Consider the following 21731-nt stretch of genomic DNA (forward strand, 5'->3'; position numbering starts at 1 on the left):
GATCGGGCTGGCGTGTTGCGCCTGAGTAGCGGAGAGGAGTACTACAAGTTGGCCAAAGGAGAAGTCTGTAGGTCTTACGGTTTAGGCTGCACAACGCGTTTTAGCGGAGAAAAAGAATAATAATAATAATAAATATAGCCGCAAGCGGCGATTGGCGGGTTCACACAAAAAAAGGCAAAAAAGCCCAAAGGGTCTTTTAGACAAACAAATTGGCCTCTTGGCCTCAATAGGCAAAAAGAAGCCCAATAGGTCCTTTAGACCCAAAAGTGAATAGAAGCTGTTTGAGTGGAAAAAATGCATAAGTAAATCAATGTGACAAAACATTCAATTCAACTGAGGCACTAAAGGCCCAAAAGGATCAAAATAATGTGTATTGGCAAAATGATTCAGATCACAGAACTAAATCACATGCTGAGGTCAGCTTTGTGTGCGTTTGTGTGGTGTTTCATGTGAGCAATTGTTTTCAGTCAGTTTCGGTGTTTGGCCACTAGATGGAGCCCAAGTACTATCATACTGATATCTCATTAATCTCAGTAATGCAATGACATTTTGGTGAATTAAAAGGTTCATTTCTGGTCAGGCAGTGCACTTTTTGTTATGAGATGTAATTGCAATGTTATAGACCTCATTGATCTGAATCATACAAGCCCCATTACTTGTCTGTATTCTGCATAACAAGATTGCTGCGTGAGTTTTTATGATTTCTCAGGTTTTTGGGTACTGTAGCGCCTCCGACAGGTCAATTTGAACCAAACTTGGCCTACCTCACAAGGACCTCAGTCTATAAAAGCCTTTCAAATTGGGAGTTGATCACTTACATGGTTTATGAGTTATAGCAATAAAGGTCATTTATGGCATGGCCAGAAGGATATAATGGAAAAATTGACCAATCAGACAAATAAAAATGCAACATTTTTTCCTTATTTAGTTAACTACAGTGTCTACAGATTGTGCCTATGCCATTTTTGCCATCATTGGATCAAATTCCTAGGACTAGTTCTTAAAGAGCTATTTTCAAACAATTGATGAATGTGACAAAAGTATGCATTTTTTAATAGGACTTGTAATTGCAAAGTTGTCAGGTCTACTGCAAGGTATAAAATGAAACAAGTTGCATGTTCCTAAGTGAAAATTTGGAGGAGTTATGTATGATTTTCACAAATAGCGCCACCTAGTGGCCAAATGTTTCAACACTGCACAGTATGACACATAGTCCTGGGATATGTACAGTGATGAGGTTTCATGTTGATTGGCCAATGGTAAGTCTGTCAAATGGCCAATTAATTCAAATAAAAATTAATTGGCTCATGGCGGCCATGTTTTTTGAGTGATGAGGTCATCATTGTGTGCCTTGATACCACTTGGGCCCCTGATGATGCCTGTAAAGTTTGGGCTTGATGTGACTAATGGTTTCTGAGAAACAAATTTCCCCATGTTATAGCGCCCCCTATTGGACAATCGTGGCCAGCTTTGACCTTTGACCTCTGAGTCATGTGCCCTAACAACTGATATATTTTCATAAAGATAGGTCAAAGCATTGCTGAGATATAGCTGCTGAAGTCAATTTGGCCACGCCTCAGAGCTATTGATTGACATGTGACAACCAGACTGTATACCAATGTCACAGTTTTGTTGATGTTCCTTGATAATGAGATTCTTGTGAATATTTTGACACCAAGATTGTGGTGATCAGATGAAAAACCAGGGACTAGTATAAAAAAGTAGGTTTTGCATATTATGCAAATTAGCAAAAAATCTAAGTAGGCGGAGCTTAATAATTTTTGTACCATTGTTTTTGGCTTGAGCCAAGGAATCCATCAGAAGTGGAATTTTCTTTCTAGGACCTACGGTGTGGGAGATATGGGCCAAAATGCAAAAAACTGCGCTATAGCGCCACCATCAGGCCAATTTAGGCCTCTGTACTTAAGCGTGGTCCTGCAAAGAGACTACACCATTCTGCCAACTTTGGTGTTTCTGGGCCTTACGGTCTAGGCTGCAGTATGCGTTTTATGCGGAGAAAAATAATAATAATAAGAAAAACCCGAGCAATTACAATAGGTTTCCCACACTACGTGTGTGAACCCTAATAATAATCGGAAATATAGCCGCAAGCGGCGATTGGCGGGTTCACACACCAATAGGCATTTTGGCCTCAGTAGGCAAAAGGAAGCCCAAAAGGTCCTTTAGACCTAAAAGTGAAAAAAAGCTGTTTGGGTTTGGCCAGTGTGTGCTCTACAGATGTAGAGTGTGATGACATCTGCGTGTGTCAGAAAGGGAGACACAAAAATAGCACATCTGGCTAGAGCTGCATCTATGTGAACAGTATAGGAAGGCCTGCACTTGTCTATACATGATTGGGCCTCTATTATGGTGTGATTTTTGTTTCAATAGTTCCACAAAAGCAAAAGTAAATCCAAGAGCAGAAAGTATATGTTATGAATGCAAAACAGAAAAATATATATCAAAAGTATATATTTTTTATATAATTGGTTATTTGAAACTTATTTTCGTTTGCATTTTGACAAGTTTTTGGTTCCATTGTTTTAGTTTTTTTGGATTTTCCCAGTAAGGTCTTTTGCTTCTGGAATCTCTCTTTGCTTCTGGTTCGTTTTTTGCTTCTGACTTTTGGAACACATTTCACGTGTGGGAGGGTCTTAGATGAAGGCGTTCCTCTGCAATCTCCATTGGTCACTGATTCCGGACTGACACAGAGCTCTGAGACCGCCTCTGGGACCAAGCCACGCCCACCCCACCAGCCTCCCAGCGTTTTCAAACATGGCGGAACGCGGTGGTTCTGTTTCACAGTAGCATGTAAACTAAGTTTTACCATAAAAGTTTATACAAAGGTTATAATTAATTGGTAAATGGTCTGTAGATATTGCAAATGTACACTGTATAATAACTACATTAAGCATGCTCACCAGCACGAGCTTTTTAAAATTTTAGTGAACTGGATGGAGAGAACATTGATGTGTGGAAGAAATATGAGTATTTGCAATATCTGGTATGGCGACGGACGGGGGGTGGGGGGCAGCTGGTGTACGAGAGGTGATGCCAAATATAGTAAAATCCATAATAGTAAAAAATACCAAAATTAAAGCCAAATACAAAAATTAAAGCAATACTGAAAAGTGGCCACCCTATATACAACCAGCTTTGTTCACTCACACTGTTTTTCAGTGTTCTGCAGGTACCACACACAAACACACATCACATGCATCTTGTGCTGTCCATATTTTATTAAGAAGTGAACAATATTCATTGAACCATTGAACATAGAGATACTAAACATAATACATGTCAGACATGACATTCAGACACTGTCCGACTCAGAGATAAAAACAAAAAGATTTTAACTTGGAGGGGTGCGAGTAAGAAGAGTAGTCCATTGAAACGCAGAGTGCGGATTAATTTCCTTCTCACTTTAGACCCGCGGGGACGCTAGCGAATGATCCAGGAGGAGCGAGTAACTAGTCGCTACTATTGTGAATGTAGCAAAACGGTGACAGAAGCTACAGCAGCGATTAAATTAAAAATAATTTAAAGGCTAGCTTTAAACACGCTCTTCCCTGTTGACTTCTCTCACGGTAATGTCGCGCTGAAAAATATTGACCTGTCTTGTCAATATATGGAGGCAGATCCGTAAACGCGAGAAGCCGCTTTCGCCATTCCAGATGGCTCAGTCAAAACCATTACATCTTAATGAACCAATAAATAACATCAGCGGCAAAAATGAGTGTAAAAAATACCAGGGTTCATCATTTAGAACTACAAAAAAATCTTGTTTCTTATTTTACTATCTACCTATTTTTCATAAGAGTTTGTTTTACCGCAAAATACTTCAAAAACGGCGAATTTCGCCGCAAGGTGACAGATTTTCATGCCTGCATCCAGTTCACTAAAATTTTAAAAAGCTCGCGCTGGTGAAGTGTGCTAAATATTAACTGCCATGCTTAATGTAGTTATTATACAGTGTACATTTGCAATATCTACAGACCATTTACCAATTAATTATAACCTTTGTATAAACTTTTATGGTAAAACTTAGTTTACATGCTACTGTGAAACAGAACCACCGCGTTCCGCCATGTTTGAAAACGCTGGGAGGCTGGTGGGGTGGGCGTGGCTTGGTCCCAGAGGCGGTCTCAGAGCTCTGTGTCAGTCCGGAATCAGTGACCAATGGAGATTGCAGAGGAACGCCTTCATCTAAGACCCTCCCACACGTGAAATGTGTTCCAAAAGTCAGAAGCAAAAAACGAACCAGAAGCAAAGAGAGAGTCCAGAAGCAAAAGACCTTACTGGGAAAATCCAAAAAAACTAAAACAATGGAACCAAAAACTTGTCAAAATGCAAACGAAAATAAGTTTCAAATAACCAATTATATAAAAAATATATACTTTTGATATATATTTTTCTGTTTTGCATTCATAACATATACTTTCTGTTCTTGGATTTACTTTTGCTTTTGTGGAACTATTGAAACAAAAATCACACCATACTCTATATTACTGACAGAGAGAGATTGAGGGAGCCAGAGACTATGCTTTGTTATTTCACTCCTTGTACACGTAGCACGCCTAACATGACTGCCTGTGTATTCAAAGTATGAATGTAGTCTGCAAAGCCTGACATGACTGGCATTACTGACATAACTGATATGACTGGCATGACTGGAATGACATCACTGGCATGACGAACAAAATTAACATGACTGATATGACTGACATAACTGGCATGACTGTAATGATTTGAAGATTTGACTGACATGACTGGACTGACATGACTGATAGGACTGATATGACTGGACTGAAATGATTGGCATGACATGACTTACATGACTGGCAGAACATGACTGGCATGACTGGCATCACTGACATGACTGATATAACTGACATGACTGGACTGGCATGTCTGATATGACTGACATCACTGGTATGACTGACATATACTATACATATACTATAGATATGCATACAAACTATACATACATTTAGGTAGAAGTGTGTGTGTGTGTGTGTGTGGTAGTATATGTATTCAAACTATGACAACATATACTAATACATACATACATAAGTATACATAGAAACTATACATACATATAGGTATAAAGGTGTGTGTGTCTGTGTGTTTGTGTGAGAGACAAAAAGAAGCCAAATATCAGTTTGTATAAGCATGTGTTAGTCACTGAGATATGGGTGGGTATGGCTAGGGAAGTGTCATTGTGAATACTATAGGAAGGCCTGCTTGCGCCTGTATGTGTGTGTGCCTGGTTAATAGACACAGAGAGATCTAGGTAGCCAGAGCAATGTTTACTTAGGGCACAGAGATGGGAGGGGGAATGTGGGTGAGAGTGTGAGAGAGACTGAGAGTGTGAGTTTCAGCTTGCGTGCGTGTGAGAAGGAGAAGGTGACAGAGGGACTTTACATGCATTCTTATGCATTGTATATAATACTGCACTGTAGAGCCATACGATAACCGATTTAGATGAAACTTGACAAATTTGTTCAGGATGGGATTCTGAATGGGCTTGTGCATTTTGGTCAGAATTGGGTAAAATATGAAAGAGCTTTAAGAATATGAATATTATATGTATCGATGCTGTCCATTAAAAAAATATTTAGCAGGTATAAGTGTCCTCAAATCCAAAATCTTTGGATTGTTTTTTGATTTCACACTCTGTAGAGTATTATAAGACTTTGCTTGACATGATAGTATGAAAATCCTAGGAGGAGTATGAAAAGTGATGATTTCAAACTATTATTAACTGTAAATAAACTGTGCATTTTTTAATAGGACATGTAATGGGAAAGTTGTTCGCACTACTGCAAGGAATCAAAAGAGTCCAATTGCATGTTCCCAAGTGGAATTATGTAGGGGATACACTTGCTTTTTTTGCAATAGCGCCCCCCAGTGGCCAATCGACACCCGGCTGGATTATGTCATAGGGGGCGTGCACTTGTCCACACCCAAGAGGTTTCGTGCAGATCGACCAATTGTAAGCCTGTCAAACGCGTGCCGATCACTGATTGGCCGATTACGTCAGCCATTTTGGAAGTATGGCATGTCTGCTTTAGGACCTGGTTTCCAGAGGCCCATAGATGATGTCTGTCAAGTTTCATGTGGATCGGCCAATCTGAGTGCATGGGGCAAATTTTTGCATGTTATAGCGCCCCCTAGCAGGTGAGGTATGGCAACCTCTGCGAGCTGCCCCAGACCCTCACAGGGAAGCTGTCTGTGAAGTGCCATCTCATTACATGCAAGTTTTCTTAAGTTAGAGCTCCATATGCGCAAAATTTACTATTGAATTTACGCCCCCTCATTTGATTGGCTTATACTGACTAGGTAGTGAAGAAATTAGCATTTTTGTTGGATACATTTTAAAGTTCAGACTCTTCTGAACGTTTTGATACCACATATGTGCATGTATGTGAAAAATCCAGGGACTAGTTCGCGCTCAAAGATGTGTGTGATTTTGCACATTATGCAAATTAACTCGAAATCTAAGTGGGCGGAGCTTAATGGTTGTATATTAATTGTCCTATTGAATTTAGTCAAGGAATGTATAGGAACTGGAATTTTGGTTCTAGGACCTACGGTGTAGAAGATATGGACAAAAAGTCAATATGGTCCGCTATAGCGCCACCATCAGGCCAATTTGGGTCCCTGTATGGGAATCTGGTCCTTGGAGGTAACTGAACCTTTTTGCCAAGTTTGGGGTTTCTAGGCATTACGGTCTAGGCTGCACAATACGTTTTAGGTCAAAAAATGGGACAAAGAATAATAAGAAAGAAAAAATTCTAACAATTACAATAGGGTTCCCACACTATGTGTGTGTGAACCCTAACAATTACAATAGGGTTCCAGCACCGCTGGTGCTTGGACCCCTAAAAAACCCGACAATTACAATAGGTTTCCCACACTACGTGTGTGAACCCTAATAATAATGATTTTTTAAATTATTATTATTATTATTACACATTGAGGTGACGGCGGGTGTAAGAATGGTTCCAGATGCATGACAAGATTACATTTATTGACATTAAAAAGTTAGCATTGTTAAGCTGCTTCGTGAGGAAGTTAAATGTCATGAAACCATTTGTTAACTAAACTATATTTTCAACAGATTATACAAATGTGCATGCACATATTAGTAAAATGTTTTATATGAACTTAATGTACTTTTTTTCAATGTTTTGTTTGAATTCCAGCTGAGCTGCCATTGGAGTAAGAAAGAAGTATTAGATCAAAACATTAGATTTGCCCGTGATTAGCAGCAGGAGAGTACAAAACCATAAACTAACTGCCACTAACAAGACACCTCCAGTAACTTTATGACCATTAATATCAGGACTTTGTGAAGTGTGTGACTTACCTTATTTTCAAAGAGTCTCCACCAAGTCGTATCCAATGACGTGTCGGATTGCAAAGGAAGTGGACAAATTTAAAAGCAAACTTCGAGTGTATAACTAACAAACCTTCTCACAGCTAAACAGGCAGAAGCAACGCCTCCCGATTTCCATTCTGTTTGTTATTACACTGCCAAATATCGATTCCGGTGGCCTACTAACGTTGGTTCTGAAATTCCGAGGTAGTTTGTCACGGGACAAAACCTCAAGGATAATATTCTTATGGAGAGTGTACAACACCCTCTAGTGGCAGGAAATAAAAACTCACTTCCTCCAAGCGCTGCCTCTAGCTAATCTATATTGTAATCCCCTGTACACGAATTTATGTGTATTAAATGTGAGTTTTTATGTATATTAGATATTTTAAATTCAATTTTATATTATGTAATGCCTACATGTACATTTATGTACAAATTACATATTCCTTGCTTAGTGCTCTTTAGTTCATAGCTTTCCTTGTTGCTTTATACCCTTTGCCAGTGCTGACCTTCAGTTATGATCAAGATTACAATATAAAACGTTGTTAGGTGAATTATTAAATATGCACAATGTAATTTGTCGTATTAAACAAATGTCTAAAGTATTTTGTATCAACAGACTGCACTAACTTCAATTCTGTAAAATCAAGGGACCTTGCACAGTTAGTTGTCTGCTGAAGATGTTTACCAAACACAGTTGTGCCAAACACACTCACGTGCGGAGCACTTCATGAAGTCTTTTGCTGAGCTGTGTATGTTAGAAACGTTTTCTGCTCCTTTTTTACATAACACAAGGTTGCTTCCAGTATCCTATTCCCGAGCTTTTATTTAATTCGTCAGTTGAGTAACATTTGACTCGATAAACTAAATACAGAACGGAAACAGGTTCAAACGTGTCGTTAAATACGTTCCAAGTGCGCGATAACACAGCTGCGTCTTTGACAATGTCCACAAGAGGGCGATATTACACCACGAGAGATAATAGCGTTGCTCTTGGCGTGTAATGTACTTTACATTTGCAAAATACAGAAGCACATTGCAACGTTCACTGCTTGAATAAACAAACAAACAATAAATAAATAAACAATCGAATTAATTAAAAATAAATCATAACCAAATACATACATACATACATACATACATTTCGAGTTGACTTGAATATTCATGAGTTACTAGACTTCTAACTGCAAGTCAGATTCGGGGGGGAGGGACTTACAGACGCCACTGACGTAGCGCCTTCTTTGTCGAGCCAATCAGCAGCGAGGCCGCGTGCGCAGATTCAAACGTGTGCAAGAAGGAGGCTGCGCGCGAGATTCGGCGGGACGGACAAATGAGCGCAGGGCTCGCGCGGGCGAGGCAGAGCTGTGCGTGAGTGTGCTGCGAGGACATACGCTTACTTTTCATATGTTTACTTTACATATGTTTACTTTACGCATGTTTACCTTACGTATGTTTACTTTACACACGTTTACTTTACACGCGTTTACTTTACATGTGTTTTCAGACTGGACACTTATGTAGAGAGCTGTTTTGGTCTTCTGCGCTGGAAGGATATTTGTTATTCCTCGGGGAACGTGAACATTTGTAAGGCTTGTCACTTAAATGTGACATCAAATTTAATGGAGAAGAAAAAAAAAATATATATATATATATATATAAAATCAGGACGTGCCTGACAGCAGCGTGTGTCAGGATCAGTGTCAGTGTGCTTGATGTTGGTGTGGTTTATATTTGGATTTCAGGCGTAACTTCAGTTCTGGGTCTCTGACACTTTTCTCTGGAGAACGTCACCGCTGTTGAGGATATGGCCAACATCAAACCCCGCAGGTGAGCGCTCTGCTCGGCCAGCTGGCCACACAGCTAGCTAGAAAGTTTATAATGATTAAAAATAAACCTGTAACTACAACATATTGTACAGTCCAATGACTGCGAGTGAGGATGTTATATAAAGGGTCTCAGTTATCTTAACTGGCTCCTGGATTTAGATATGCACAACCCAGAAAAGATCTTGACATATGGCTCCAAGATCCAAGATCTAAGTTCAGTTTTGTGCTCGGCGGGGTTTATCACAGAAACAAATGCGATGGTGCATTTTAAAGGAGGGCGCTTACCTTAAACAGGTGTGTTAGTGTTCAGGTGTGTTAGTGTTCAGATGTGTTCAGGTGTGTTAGTGTTCAGATGTGTTAGTGTTCAGGTGTGTTAGTGTTCAGGTGTGTTAGTGTTCAGATGTGTTAGTGTTCAGATGTGTTAGTGTTCAGGTGTGTTATTGTTCAGATGTGTTATTGTTCAGATGTGTTAGTGTTCAGATGTGTTAGTGTTCAGGTGTGTTAGTGTTCAGATGTGTTAGTGTTCAGGTGTGTTAGTGTTCAGGTGTGTTAGTGTTCATAAACACCAGCTCTCTCTGACGGGCGCGTCGCCTTCGGTAACCAAGATACAGCCATGCTATGCTAAATTAGCTTGGAGCTAAGCTAACGCTGACCCACCGCAGCGTTGTGCCAGGTACCTATTATATTTAATCGCTTTGGCTACTTTTGTCTAGTTGGGAATCGGTTGTCAGTCGTTAACGGTTATGTTTAACACGGTTAATTAATACAACTATTTGTGTTTCTTTCGCAAGACTTCGTGAACTTGCGCTAGCTGGCTAGCTAGCTGCTGGCTCGCGCACCTACGCTGTCACCAGTGCGTCATTGTGTCACTGCACAGACCAGACAGTTCAGGTCACTGTGTTATAAAAACTCTCATTTACACACGCCACATAGTCTAAAAACACCTTATATGGTTCTGAACTAGACTAGATGGTGTCCTTTGAGCTTTCAAAATAGTTTTTTTGCTTTGAATCCCAGTCCATGGTTTCTTAGTGTTTATGTAAATGAACATAGTTGAGTAACTAGTTGGCATGGAGTAGATTAATTGATATCTCAATACTTAAAATGACTAAAACACCCTTGACTGTGAGATGAAGTGTAATCTTGTTTAGAAATTGACTCATTAAAAAAGTACATGAATAAATACATTTTGTACCTGTATGTGTCGTGTATGTACATAAAGAATGGCCATTATCCTAACATTACCAAAAAAATTAAAACTAATAAAATAGAGATATGGGGGGATTTGCTTAGGTAGTCTAAACACAGAGCCAAGCATGGCCATTATGTAATTTATGGATGAATGCACAGCTCTGTGGTGCATGTTTCTCCTCTCTTCAACCCTTTCGCTGTGCCTCCTGAGGTGGGTGTGGTGAAACAGTTTCTGGTCACATTGGCTTAGGTTTGGATGTTATTTTCAAAAAGCAGTTAAACTGTATTGCTGATGAGGACACTGATGAAAGAAGTTGAAAGGTCTGCACAATTATTTTTGTCCTGCAGTTTGTATTATTTTAGAATGCCTCCATGTTATGGTATATATTTCGTGCTTTTGAATTTATGTTGATGTCCAAAATGTGAGTGCATGTATGTATGTATTACTTAGAACATTTTTCCTGGGTAGAAGACTGAGTATGTGGTGCCTTTGGCTGAATATCCATTTGGCCTGCCTCCAGAGTTTGTGATGTGAGCAGCACACCTCTGGAGGAAAAAAGGCTGTTTATTTCAGAGTTCCTCCTTACTCTATTCCAGAGGGAGGGGCTCCATGCTCAGTTTTAATTGGCATGTTTCTTGCTTGAAACACCTCTTTCATTGGGGCCAAACAACCAATAGAAGGCCTTGATCGCTCCAGACACATGCCAAGTGCGTTTCCATATTCAAACCTTTTGAGACAGTTCACCACTTGTGCAGCATGTATGGAAGCACAAGAATATTTATGTTTACCTTATTAGGCTGTGTCATTGTTCTGTATAGATAAGCCTGCTATAATAATCAGAATACCACAACTGACATCAATACATTGATTATTTTTTAATTCGTAGATCACCCACAGTTGGACTAACTTCTTTATTCAGTGCTCAGTCTCAGCTGACGGCTTTAGATTAAGGATAATGTACTGGTTTTGTTGCTTTTAGTGCTTAGCAAATGATTTAGTATGAAGTTTGCACTCTGGAAGTGGTTTCATAAAGGCTGGACTTTGGTCTGGGCCACGATTTGCATCTGCATCTGCCTGCATGCTTTTTCCACATAACAACGTTCACTCTTTCTGTCGCTTTATTAATCTCAGTGAGGATGAGGACGATGAGCGTCATTCAACAGACCCTGAAAACAGAGACTCCAAAAGCTCTAAAAAGATGCTGGGTAAAGTCAAGTGGTCCCGGGAGGAGGTAATTTGCATATCCAGGCCCTTCCCTTCAAGACCAAGGTTTTAAAAATGTCTTAGGGTTAAAAAAATTATAGTATAATTATAGTTATAGTATAATTACAGTATAATTAATAGTATAATTATCTCTTTAAATGCTTAACAAAGTTTGTGTCATATTAACTAAGACCACATTAGTTGTTTGTGATAATGAAAGTACAGTAATGCTTGGAAGGATTTGCAGAGAAAAATAAGAGGGTGGGCCATCATCCTTCCTGACACCCTGTAAATACACCAAACGAAGCGGGCCAGTTTAAGAAAAGGAAACAATGACTTTTTGTCCAGGACGAGAGGCTAAAGAAGCTTGTTGAGCACCATGGCACTGATGCATGGAGATTAATTGCAAATTTTTTCCCGGTAAGTATTAAACGTTCGGACGTGACAGTACTATTAATGTTGGTTCTAAGAATATTGTTCTGGGTGTGACTAAATGCACCATGATTTGCAGGCGATTAGGTAAGAAGGGATGTTTCTAGGTGTGTCCTAGTTTCAGGTGTTCATTTGGGATTCTGTTGCCCCTTGACAGACGAGGACAGATGGCCAGTGTCAGCACCGCTGGCAGAAGGTCCTCAACCCAGAGCTGGTAAAAGGGCCCTGGACAAAAGAGGAGGATCAGCGGGTAAGGCGAGCTGGGTGTTCACCAAGACTTAGCCAAGGTCACTTTTGTTTGACTTGACGAGATTCTGCCATCAAGTACATGTTTACGATATTACCACAGCAAAGAGAAGGCGTTTCGTTTCCTAACAGTTTATCTTAAAAGCGTTATAAATGGGCACAAGTGACATCACAGGATGATTATCCAAACTTTGACACCAACGTTAAATAGCGACAGAAAAGATGCTTGTGGCTACATAATGAATACCTAACAAAACGTCTCTTGGATGATATCTGTAGATAGGGGAGCAGATAAAGGTTTGGCTACACGTTACCCATAGAATAACTGTATCCCTAGTATAGAAAGTGTATTCACAGTTATATTTGTTCGGCTATATAACAGTGATCATTGCCGTATGAGACATTTGTGGAAATCAGTCCTGGTTAAGGTTTGACTGGGGCCAAATAGCCGAGGGCTGAAGTAATGTGTTTCCAGAACAGTAACAACATGGCCGCAGTGCTTGAAAAATCCTACGAATGCTGTTTCACTACACAGAAATGAAAATCTCCTGGTGGTTTTTGTCAGCTTTAAAATGAAAATATTCTGAAGAATATGCTGTTCAGCCCTCTAACATTAAGGAAACAAATCGGTTCAAGCTGCAGTTTGAGAGTAGATGTGTGTAGATATGCTCAAACCAGCTGAACCTACCGGAGCTGGACAACTGGCTGCTTGTTTGTTTCTAGACCAGTTAGATTCACCATTTGTATCTGCAGTCTGTAGCTGTTCTGTTGAAGTCACAAGACTTGAACAAATAAATTAATAAATATTGATACTCTTTATTTATATTTCATTTACTGTATGTATTCCCAAATTCTAAGGCTACTTTACAGAGCTGTGTTGTAGGGTTGGATTAGCTCCTCAAGATAAACTGGGTTCAGCTCATGAAGGGCTTTGAAGGTAGTGAGAATTTTATACTGGATAAATGATGTGACCAGTAACCAGTGCAGCTCACTCATCAGCTTTACAAAATCAACCAGACAATGAGTACAAAACTTAAACAACAACAAAACAACAACCTTGAAAACTGTGCTGTGTAGTCTAAGAAGAGAGTCAGGTCAGCTAGTGCACAAGTATCCTCTAATGTAGCCTGTGTCTGCACAGGTTATCGAGCTAGTGCATAAGTATCATCTAACGTAGCCTGTGTCTGCACAGGTGATCGAGCTAGTGCATAAGTATCATCTAACAAAGCCTGTGTCTGCACAGGTGATCGAGCTAGTGCACAAGTATCATCTAACTTAGCCTGTGTCTGCACAGGTGATCAAGCTAGTACATAAATATCATCTAACGTAGCCTGTGTCTGCACAGGTGATCGAGCTAGTGCACAAGTATAATCTAACTTAGCCTGTGTCTGCACAGGTGATTGAGCTAGTGCATAAGTATCATCTAACATAGCCTGTGTCTGCACAGGTGATCGAGCTAGTGCATAACTATAATCTAATGTAGCCTTTGTCTGCACAGGTGATCGAGCTAGTGCATAAGTATCATCTAACGTAGCCTGTGTCTGCACAGGTGATCGAGCTAGTGCATAAGTATCATCTAATGTAGCCTGTGTCTGCACAGGTGATCGAGCTAGTACATAAGTATCATCTAACGTAGCCTGTGTCTGCACAGGTGATCGAGCTAGTGCATAACTATAATCTAACGTAGCCTGTGTCTGCACAGGTGATCGAGCTAGTACATAAGTATCATCTAACGTAGCTTGTGTCTGCACAGGTGATCGAGCTAGTGCATAAGTATCATCTAACGTAGCCTGTGTCCGCACAGGTGATCGAGCTGGTGCATAAGTATCATCTAACATAGCTTGTGTCCGCACAGGTGATCGAGCTAGTGCATAAGTATCATCTAACGTAGCCTGTGTCCGCACAGGTGATCGAGCTAGTGCATAAGTATCATCTAACGTAGCCTGTGTCCGCACAGGTGATCGAGCTAGTGCATAAGTATCATCTAACGTAGCCTGTGTCCGCACAGGTGATCGAGCTAGTGCATAAGTATCTTCTAATGTAGCCTGTGTCCGTACAGGTGATCGAGCTAGTGCATAAGTATCATCTAATGTAGCCTGTGTCTGCACAGGTGATCGAGCTAGTACATAAGTATCATCTAACGTAGCCTGTGTCTGCACAGGTGATCGAGCTAGTGCATAAGTATAATCTAACGTAGCCTGTGTCTGCACAGGTGATCGAGCTAGTGCATAAGTATGGCCCCAAGCGCTGGTCCGTCATCGCCAAGCACCTTCAGGGCCGCATAGGCAAACAGTGTCGAGAGCGGTGGCACAACCACCTCAACCCTGAGGTGAAGAAGTCCTCCTGGACCCAGGAGGAGGATCGCATCATCTATGAGGCACACAAGCGCCTCGGGAACCGCTGGGCAGAGATCTCAAAGCTGCTACCAGGAAGGTGTGTGTGTGGGTGTGTGTGTATCTGTAACCATTTAAGCAAAATTCGTGCATGTGCATACTTTGCCCCACCTTACAGTGTTTTGGAGATATTTGCACTGTATGTTGCCTTAAAGGACAGACAACTCCATTAAGAACCACTGGAACTCCACCATGCGTAGGAAGGTGGAACAGGAAGGCTACCTGCAGGAGAACAGCAGTGGCTTCTGCACTGAACAGCCCCCAAAGAGACGCCACAAAGTCTGCCCCCCCGCGGAGCACCTGCACGGCCACAGTCAGCTGCTCATCAACGGCCAATCGCAGGTCTCGACTCTTTAACCTCAGTGTGTCCTCTTGCTGTGCTGTTGAAACAGAAAACAGAAAAATTGTTGTTTTGAAAATGGAAATTTTAAATGACATTCGTCTTGGGTTTGAAATTGAAAAAAGGAATTAACCTACTTCTTGTAAGCCAGGGATTTCGTGTCCACTCAGTGAATATGAAACACAAAAATGGCACATGTTTTGACATCCCAATGTCCTCCAAAGTCACTGCAGCGTCATTCGTTGTTCTGTTTGTACTTGTGCGTGTAGCTGGCCGAATACTCGTACGGCTCTGTGAACGGGCAGTGTGTGGACAGCACGAACGAGGGCTCCAGCTTCGTGTCGGTGAGTGGCTCCCTACAGACGCCTCTGCCGTCCTCTCCCTGGGTTGTGTTCCCTGCCTGGTTTCTTCCACCTCTTCCAGAGGCCTGTTCTTCTTTTCTTTCAGTCAGAGAATCGACTCGGCAGTCTGTGTTTTGTGTGTATGTGTGTGTGTGTGTGTGTACGTGTCTGAACTGCATGTGTGTGCCGTGGTGTTATGAATTGCTCTCTTTCTGTATTGCACCGTGGGCATTACATAAATATTCATGTGCACTGTAACAAGCTCCAAAGAGTCAGTTCTGGCCTTTGGGTAAAGCTGTTGCAGAATCAAGCCCAGCAGTCTTGTACCCGGTGGAGTTTGGGAAGAGAGCGCACAAAGTGTTTGTGGTAATTGAGTAAAAAACTCTCTGTGTCCGTCTCTTCTCCTGTGTCTTCCTTCCTTTCCTCTCGGGCTCCTCCCCCCTCCACCCTGCCCCCCCGCAGCCGTGCCACGACGATCCTGACAAAGAGCAGCGAATTAAGGAGCTCGAGCTGCTGCTTATGTCAGCCGAGAATGAAGTCAGAAGACGGTCCGGCCCTCGCGTAAGAACCGCTGCGTGTTGACGTAGAATAGTGCGCTCTAGGCTTCCCCACCCCCCTCCACCACCCCCCCCTCGCCATAACCCACCTCAACTCCACCCCCACAACAGCTGCGCTTGATGACCCCAGCTTACCACCCCACCCCCTGCTGATGCCCCACCCTGATGGTCCTCCCGCTGTCAAACATTAGACCTGCTAGTCTAGCATGTGCGCGTCCCGGAGGAGAAAACTCACTTGGAGGACATTGCTTTCATCATCATCATTAAAAAATATTTATTTTTTCACCTGCCAAGTTGGAAATAGTGCTTTGCTAGTTCTTTTATGTTTATGATTTTGTGTGCAAAACATTTTTTTTTTGTTTTGTTCTCGATCCGATTAACAATTCACTGTTTTGTAAGTCCACTTTAACTTATGAAGGTGAATAGGTGCATTTTCACCATGTTAATGTAGCAGAGAATTGTGTTTATTTATTGCTAATTTAGGCATATCACTCATACGTAATTGTACACAGATTAGTACCTTGACTCTTGTAGGGATTATTTCAGTGTTTTCCTTTTTTTTATACTCATTTGGGCACCATTTAATGTCCATTTACAAATAGTTCTAGATGTGCTGATTTAAGGGAAGGTAATTAAATAGACATTTGTGATTTGTGTTCACCCCCTTTATGTCATTAAACCCCTCCCCTCTGTCCCATGACACTTCCTCCGCTCTGACTCCTGATGGGTCTGTTCCTGTTCAGAACCCAGAGAACTACTCCGGCTGGAACGACAGCATGGCGGATGATACCATGGCCACCACGGGGAGTCTGGAGGAGGGGGGTGTGGCTCGGTGCCGTGTGGGAGGGGCCTGCACTCCCTCTGCGCCCCTGCACATCTCACCCAGCAAGTTCCTGGCGGTGGAGGCCAGTGCTGTGCTCTCTACCCTGCACACCATCCCCGAGTTTGCAGAGACCATGGAGCTCATTGACTCGGTGCAGTACTCTCATGTACACTCAGTCCTAGACTAAATCGCTTTTAGATTTGCTGACGCAGGTGAACGTAATTGAGCATTATTTATATTGATGGGGGAAGATCTGGTTTATTCCATCTTGGTTTATCTAAGTGTCACAAATGTCAAACCAAGGCTGAGGCTGTTGCTGATTGTAAGTGTCCTCTACAGGATCCGATGTCCTGGAGCGAGGTGGCTAGTTTCGATCTGTCTGAGGCTGTCAGCCCTCCTAAGACCCCCTCCATTGCTGAGGCTTATCCAGCACCAGAGGAAGTCACAGAGGACATGGACTACCGCCACCTCGGTGGCCCGGCCGGCCCAGAACTCGGCAGGCCACAGGTTGTGGTGGGGCAGGGGAGGCCCGTCCATCACCACACGCCTTCCACGAGCAAGTTCGGCACATCACCCCCGAACATTCCACGAAAGAAGACCAGAGAGACGGGGGGTCGCTCGCTCGCTGATGCCAGAGTCTGCGTTCCTTACACAGAGAACGGGGGAAGTTCGCCCAAAGGCACGCCGGTCAAAGGGCTGCCTTTCTCTCCCTCTCAGGTACGCCACACGTCCTCACGCCCGCTCCGTTTCACCCACATGACTCTCACTCTCACTTCTGCTTTCACTTCAGTTCTTCAATATTTCCGGGGCGGAGCACCTAAACCTGGAGCACCCCTCGCTCACGTCCACGCCGGTGTGTGGGCACAAGTGTTTCCTCGGCACGCCTCACCAGAGGGAAACCACGCCTAAACACCAGAAAGAGAATGCTGGGTACAAGAGTCTTTGCTCCACTCACTTCCCTACAAGACTACAAGATTTGTGCCCCTTTGATCTTTAATACATCACTACACATTTATAACACACCTTCTTCAGTTTCAGGACGCCCAAGATTCGCAAGTCCATAATGTGCCACGCCCCGAGGACACCTACACCCTTCAAAAACGCCCTGGCTGCCCAGGAGAAGATGCACGGGCCCTTAAAAATTGTGGTAAGCGTCTGACACCTGATACTGTGCGGGTGGGAAGAGAGTGTTAAATCTCCAGCGTACAAACATCTTTGGTGTGTACACATGCGAAGCCCCAGCCATTGGCGTTCCTCGAGGAGGACATTAGAGAAGTTTTGAAGGAGGAGACAGGAGCCGACCTCTTCACCCAGACGCAGGTCCTGCCCGAGCGCAGGCCGAGTGAGGTATGTCGCTCTCCGCTTTCTCTTTACTCGCTGGCCGTCTTTCTATTTCTGTTCCACCTGTTTTCATTCGTCTTCTGGGGTGTTTTCTAGGCAGATGTCCCATCCAGGAAAGTGAGGAAGTCCTTGTTGCTGGACAGCTGGGGGAAGGACTGTCTCAATGTGCAGCTGTTCCCTCAGCAGCGCATAAGCAGTAATGAACAGGTAAATCCTTTGACAGTAAATCCTTTGACAGTAAATCCTTTTTTGTGTGTTTTGTGTGTGTGTGTGTGTGTTTTTTTTTTTTTCTCTTCCCTCAGTCTGGGATCTTTGTCACTGGGTATGTGTATGTATACATATTACAAACAGTTGTCTCAGTCTCTGGTCTGATCGGGGTGGCCTTAACTTTCACCCAGTGCCACAATGATGGTTTGCTGAGCAGTGCCCTGCTGATGATTCCTCTGGCTGAGGAAGAGGAGCTTGCATGCTCGTCCGGACCGATGAAGGACGACTCCCAGCCTCCCAACTGCTCCCTTAGCCCACAGGCCAAAAAAGAGCTTCACACACACAGAAGCACCGCCTTTCAAACGTCCACTCAGGTAGGGTGTCTGAAGCTTTGAGAAAAAAGGACCAGGTGTGCCACTATTAATTAGAATAATCAGTAAAACGATACTGGAACAAGATGCCTGTTGTTGATAACAGAATAGATAATTGGTGTGTTTTATGAATCAGTTCCTCCATCCAAACAAAGAAGAAACAAAACAAAATGTCTTCCTTTGTTAATCCAGTTACCCCCACAGCTGAGCAGCGAATGGGAGGCAGTGGTATTTGGCAAGACTGAAGACCAGCTGATCATGACAGAGCAGGCCAGGCGATACCTGAACTCCCAGCACCCCTCGTGCACCTCCAGAGCTCTGGTGCTGTGAGCTCCGTAGCTCCGCCTCCAAGCAGCTGTCCCCGCCCCAACCCCGCCCAGTTGATTTACCTTTCCTACAGTCAGCTGTAGGAGACTAAACCACCTCTTTTGTATATGCCCACTGAAGAGATACTTATTTGACAATGTATTTGCAAAGTACTTTAACACATAAAGAGGCACAATAGAACCATAGATGGGTTTTGCGACTAAAAGAATGCTAACCGTTTTACACTTACGATTTCACTTGTGCATTGACAAATAGTTTTAGATGTGCTGATTTAAGGGAAGGTAAATAAATAGACATTTCATATAACTTGGATGTAGACAGAGGTGATGTGAGTCACATTTGAGCATCACATTATTTAAAGGGAATTGTGCCCAAATTTGGGGGGAAATGGAAATGGTGGCGGATCAGCAGTTGAATTGAGAGAATGTTTGCGGTATGATCCTTGTTCCATCTGCCCTCTCGGTTCATTCGGTGGCTTAGAAAGAAAGTGTCTGCTTCCAGCGCCTCGGGTCTCGTCATTTCATTACCAGACAACCGAAGAGAACAACAGCAAAAAGACTGGGGTGCAGTTTCCCTTTGACATAAGAGGACACGCGTATGAGTCTGCCTTCCAGAGTTTTTAGGATTTTTTAAAAATAAATGTGTCTTAAGAATTAGAGAGCATTGGCAGTGTTGCACTACTGACTGTGGTTAAGGAGTTTTACTGATTGTGGTTGTCTACAGGAGAGGATCTCAAGCCGTTTCTTTGCAGGAACTGGATAGCACTTCAGCTCTGACCACAGTGAAGGTTTGGCTCCGTGATTTTGCTGAGTGTAACAACTCACTGAATGTATTGTACAGCGCTTTTTTGCGACATAGATTCAAAAAGAAGGGTACCTCTTGTTTTTCATTCTATAATTTATTTTCTACTGTAAAACCTAAGTTGAGATGTTTATTGAGCACCAGTTTTAAAACAAACCTACCTTTGCTGACATTCACGTCTGTGACTGCGGCTTAAACAGCTTTCATTGTAGCTGCTTAGTTAGCCTACAAGAGATCATGTTTGGTACTGATTTTAATACCTAGTCTCACAAAAGTAACACATTCCAGGACACTCCCAGTCTCCCTGAGATGGATATCACCTTCAGTTAGGATTGTAGGGTATATTTATTAAATCTTTACTAATTTATTTATTTTAAAGATATAAAGAGAATAATTTTATTTTTGTTGTATTAAGAGAGATTTGGCTACCTTTCATGACATTTTTTCCCAACATTTTTAATAACATATTTTGCCTCCAGTCTTCCAATTAGTCTGAATAATTTTTTTAACAGTAACACATTTCCAAAGTACCGTCTCCTGATTTAAGGCAGTTTAAATATTACAAAGGTAGCATTCAGCCTCCAAATGTTCAGTGTAGGCAAATTGCACTTTTATATGTATGTTTGTTTGTTTATAGTGTCTTTTGTTTTGTTTTTTTATTTGTTTTTTCCTTTGGGGGGGACCCTGTGTTTACATTTTGTGAGTCCATGTTATGGTGGTGCCTGATTGTTTTTAGTGAACAGGAAACACTGACAGGTGGCGTTAGGATAAAACAGAGTTCCTCTCTCTCTCACTCACTCTGCCAGTGAAGGGTGTGCTTTGCTGCTCAGTGACCAACACAAATGAAGAGGCCACATACCAATGCGAGAAACACGAGCATAGTCCTTTGTCAACGTAGACCCGTTGAACTGCTCTCATGTATGGAGACAGTTATGTTTACTGCTATTTAAGATAACCTTGGTTACAATAGAGCATTTGTTAAAGCGTTTTAATCTGGGCGGAAACGTCTCACATTCATTAGTACTGGAGGTTTTTGAGGAGTTCTGCATTAAGGCATTTTAATTCAAATAAGCATTGGTGACATACAAAGCAACTTGTCAGCTGTAACAATACAAGTTGTTTATCCAAACACAAGGGCATCCTGTCTCAAGCAGAATTTCCTTCCATAGAGAACTACATAAGATGTATGTTTATGAAATCCCTGAGTTCACAGAGATTTTCACCATGTTGTATGGCACAAGATAATATTTCAAAACAATGCAGGTAACAGCTACGGTGTTTTTGTTTTGACTAATGTCTGATGTGTGTGTGTGGGTTCTGTGTTTTTAATGCATGTTTTTGCGTGCAAAATTTCATTTTCTAACACTCAACCACCTAATCCTAGATTTGAGGGGAGTATGTATATGTAGCAGTTTAAAAAACAGTGCATGAAAAGTTCATTTTATCTGTCAAATCCACATTTTCACAAGATGTTTTTATCTCTTGCCTCTGAATCCTGCCAGTAATCATTTGTCACCCTTGTACCTATTAAGGAGAAAAAAATAATAAAATACTTTGTTCACTGAAATGAAAGGAACATGTTTTTTTCCACCCCACAAGTTCTTAAACAAGTTTCAGTTGGTTCAACAAGTTCAGTTCAGGCTAGTACACCATATTACAAAGTCTCTTAATAACATTTGACAGTGCCCCTGAGGAGGTCGGTTGTTTGCCAGAATAGTCCCGTTCGTGTCATATGATCGCGTTGTGCAGTGAGTCCTGATTTCTGCTCACTTCATCCTCCCTGAGAGCCAGGTGTCTGGGGCAGGACTGCAGGTGGAGAGGACCTGCCCACACACACGGGGCGAGGTCGGGGTTTGGGGTCTACGGCCGCACAACCTCTCCAAACGAGGCCTCACGGCGGGTCAGCTGCTCCAACCAAAGAGGCCCACTCGTCCATGAAATAATGTC

General features: G+C 42.2%; 2 protein-coding genes across 6 annotated transcripts in view; one reads left to right on the forward strand and one right to left on the reverse strand.

Moving 5' to 3' along the window:
• Positions 1–8305, reverse strand: part of sgk3 (serum/glucocorticoid regulated kinase family member 3) — a 63257-nt gene extending 54952 nt beyond the window's left edge. The window contains exon 1 of the mRNA XM_077013371.1: positions 7373–8305. The gene's annotated coding sequence lies outside the window, so the exon portion shown is untranslated. The remainder of the gene's footprint in view (positions 1–7372) is intronic.
• A 342-nt stretch (positions 8306–8647) lies between these two features.
• mybl1 (v-myb avian myeloblastosis viral oncogene homolog-like 1) lies at positions 8648–21341 on the forward strand. 5 transcript variants are annotated; one of them, XM_077013381.1, is made up of 18 exons: positions 8648–8748; positions 8889–8968; positions 9127–9211; positions 11534–11633; positions 11954–12025; positions 12195–12287; positions 14496–14716; positions 14832–15018; positions 15286–15360; positions 15820–15918; positions 16658–16888; positions 17077–17454; positions 17528–17667; positions 17770–17884; positions 17974–18084; positions 18175–18285; positions 18477–18659; positions 18849–21341. In XM_077013381.1, the coding sequence occupies exons 3-18, from the start codon at positions 9189–9191 to the stop codon at positions 18984–18986; spliced, it is 2277 nt and encodes a 758-aa protein (XP_076869496.1). In that variant the 5' UTR covers positions 8648–8748; positions 8889–8968; positions 9127–9188; the 3' UTR covers positions 18987–21341. The 5 variants fall into 5 exon arrangements, with proteins under 5 accessions (XP_076869496.1, XP_076869495.1, XP_076869500.1 ...); XM_077013380.1 differs by having other exon boundaries at positions 8677–8752; XM_077013385.1 differs by lacking the exon at positions 15820–15918 and having other exon boundaries at positions 8677–8752.
• Positions 21342–21731: the final 390 nt, after the last annotated feature.

The sequence above is a fragment of the Brachyhypopomus gauderio genome, chromosome 7, assembly GCF_052324685.1.
Source record: "Brachyhypopomus gauderio isolate BG-103 chromosome 7, BGAUD_0.2, whole genome shotgun sequence".
Taxonomy (NCBI): domain Eukaryota; kingdom Metazoa; phylum Chordata; class Actinopteri; order Gymnotiformes; family Hypopomidae; genus Brachyhypopomus; species Brachyhypopomus gauderio.

What these genes read in the sequence shown, in the direction of transcription:
- mybl1 (XM_077013381.1), top strand. Translation starts at nt 9,189, where the DNA reads ATGGCCAACATCAAACCCCGCAG. An exon ending in CAAAAGAGGAGGATCAGCGG is followed by an intron (nt 12,288 to 14,495) that starts GTAAGGCGAGCT and finishes GTGTCTGCACAG; the next exon opens with GTGATCGAGCTAGTGCATAA. An exon ending in GCATAAGCAGTAATGAACAG is followed by an intron (nt 18,286 to 18,476) that starts GTAAATCCTTTG and finishes ACTTTCACCCAG; the next exon opens with TGCCACAATGATGGTTTGCT.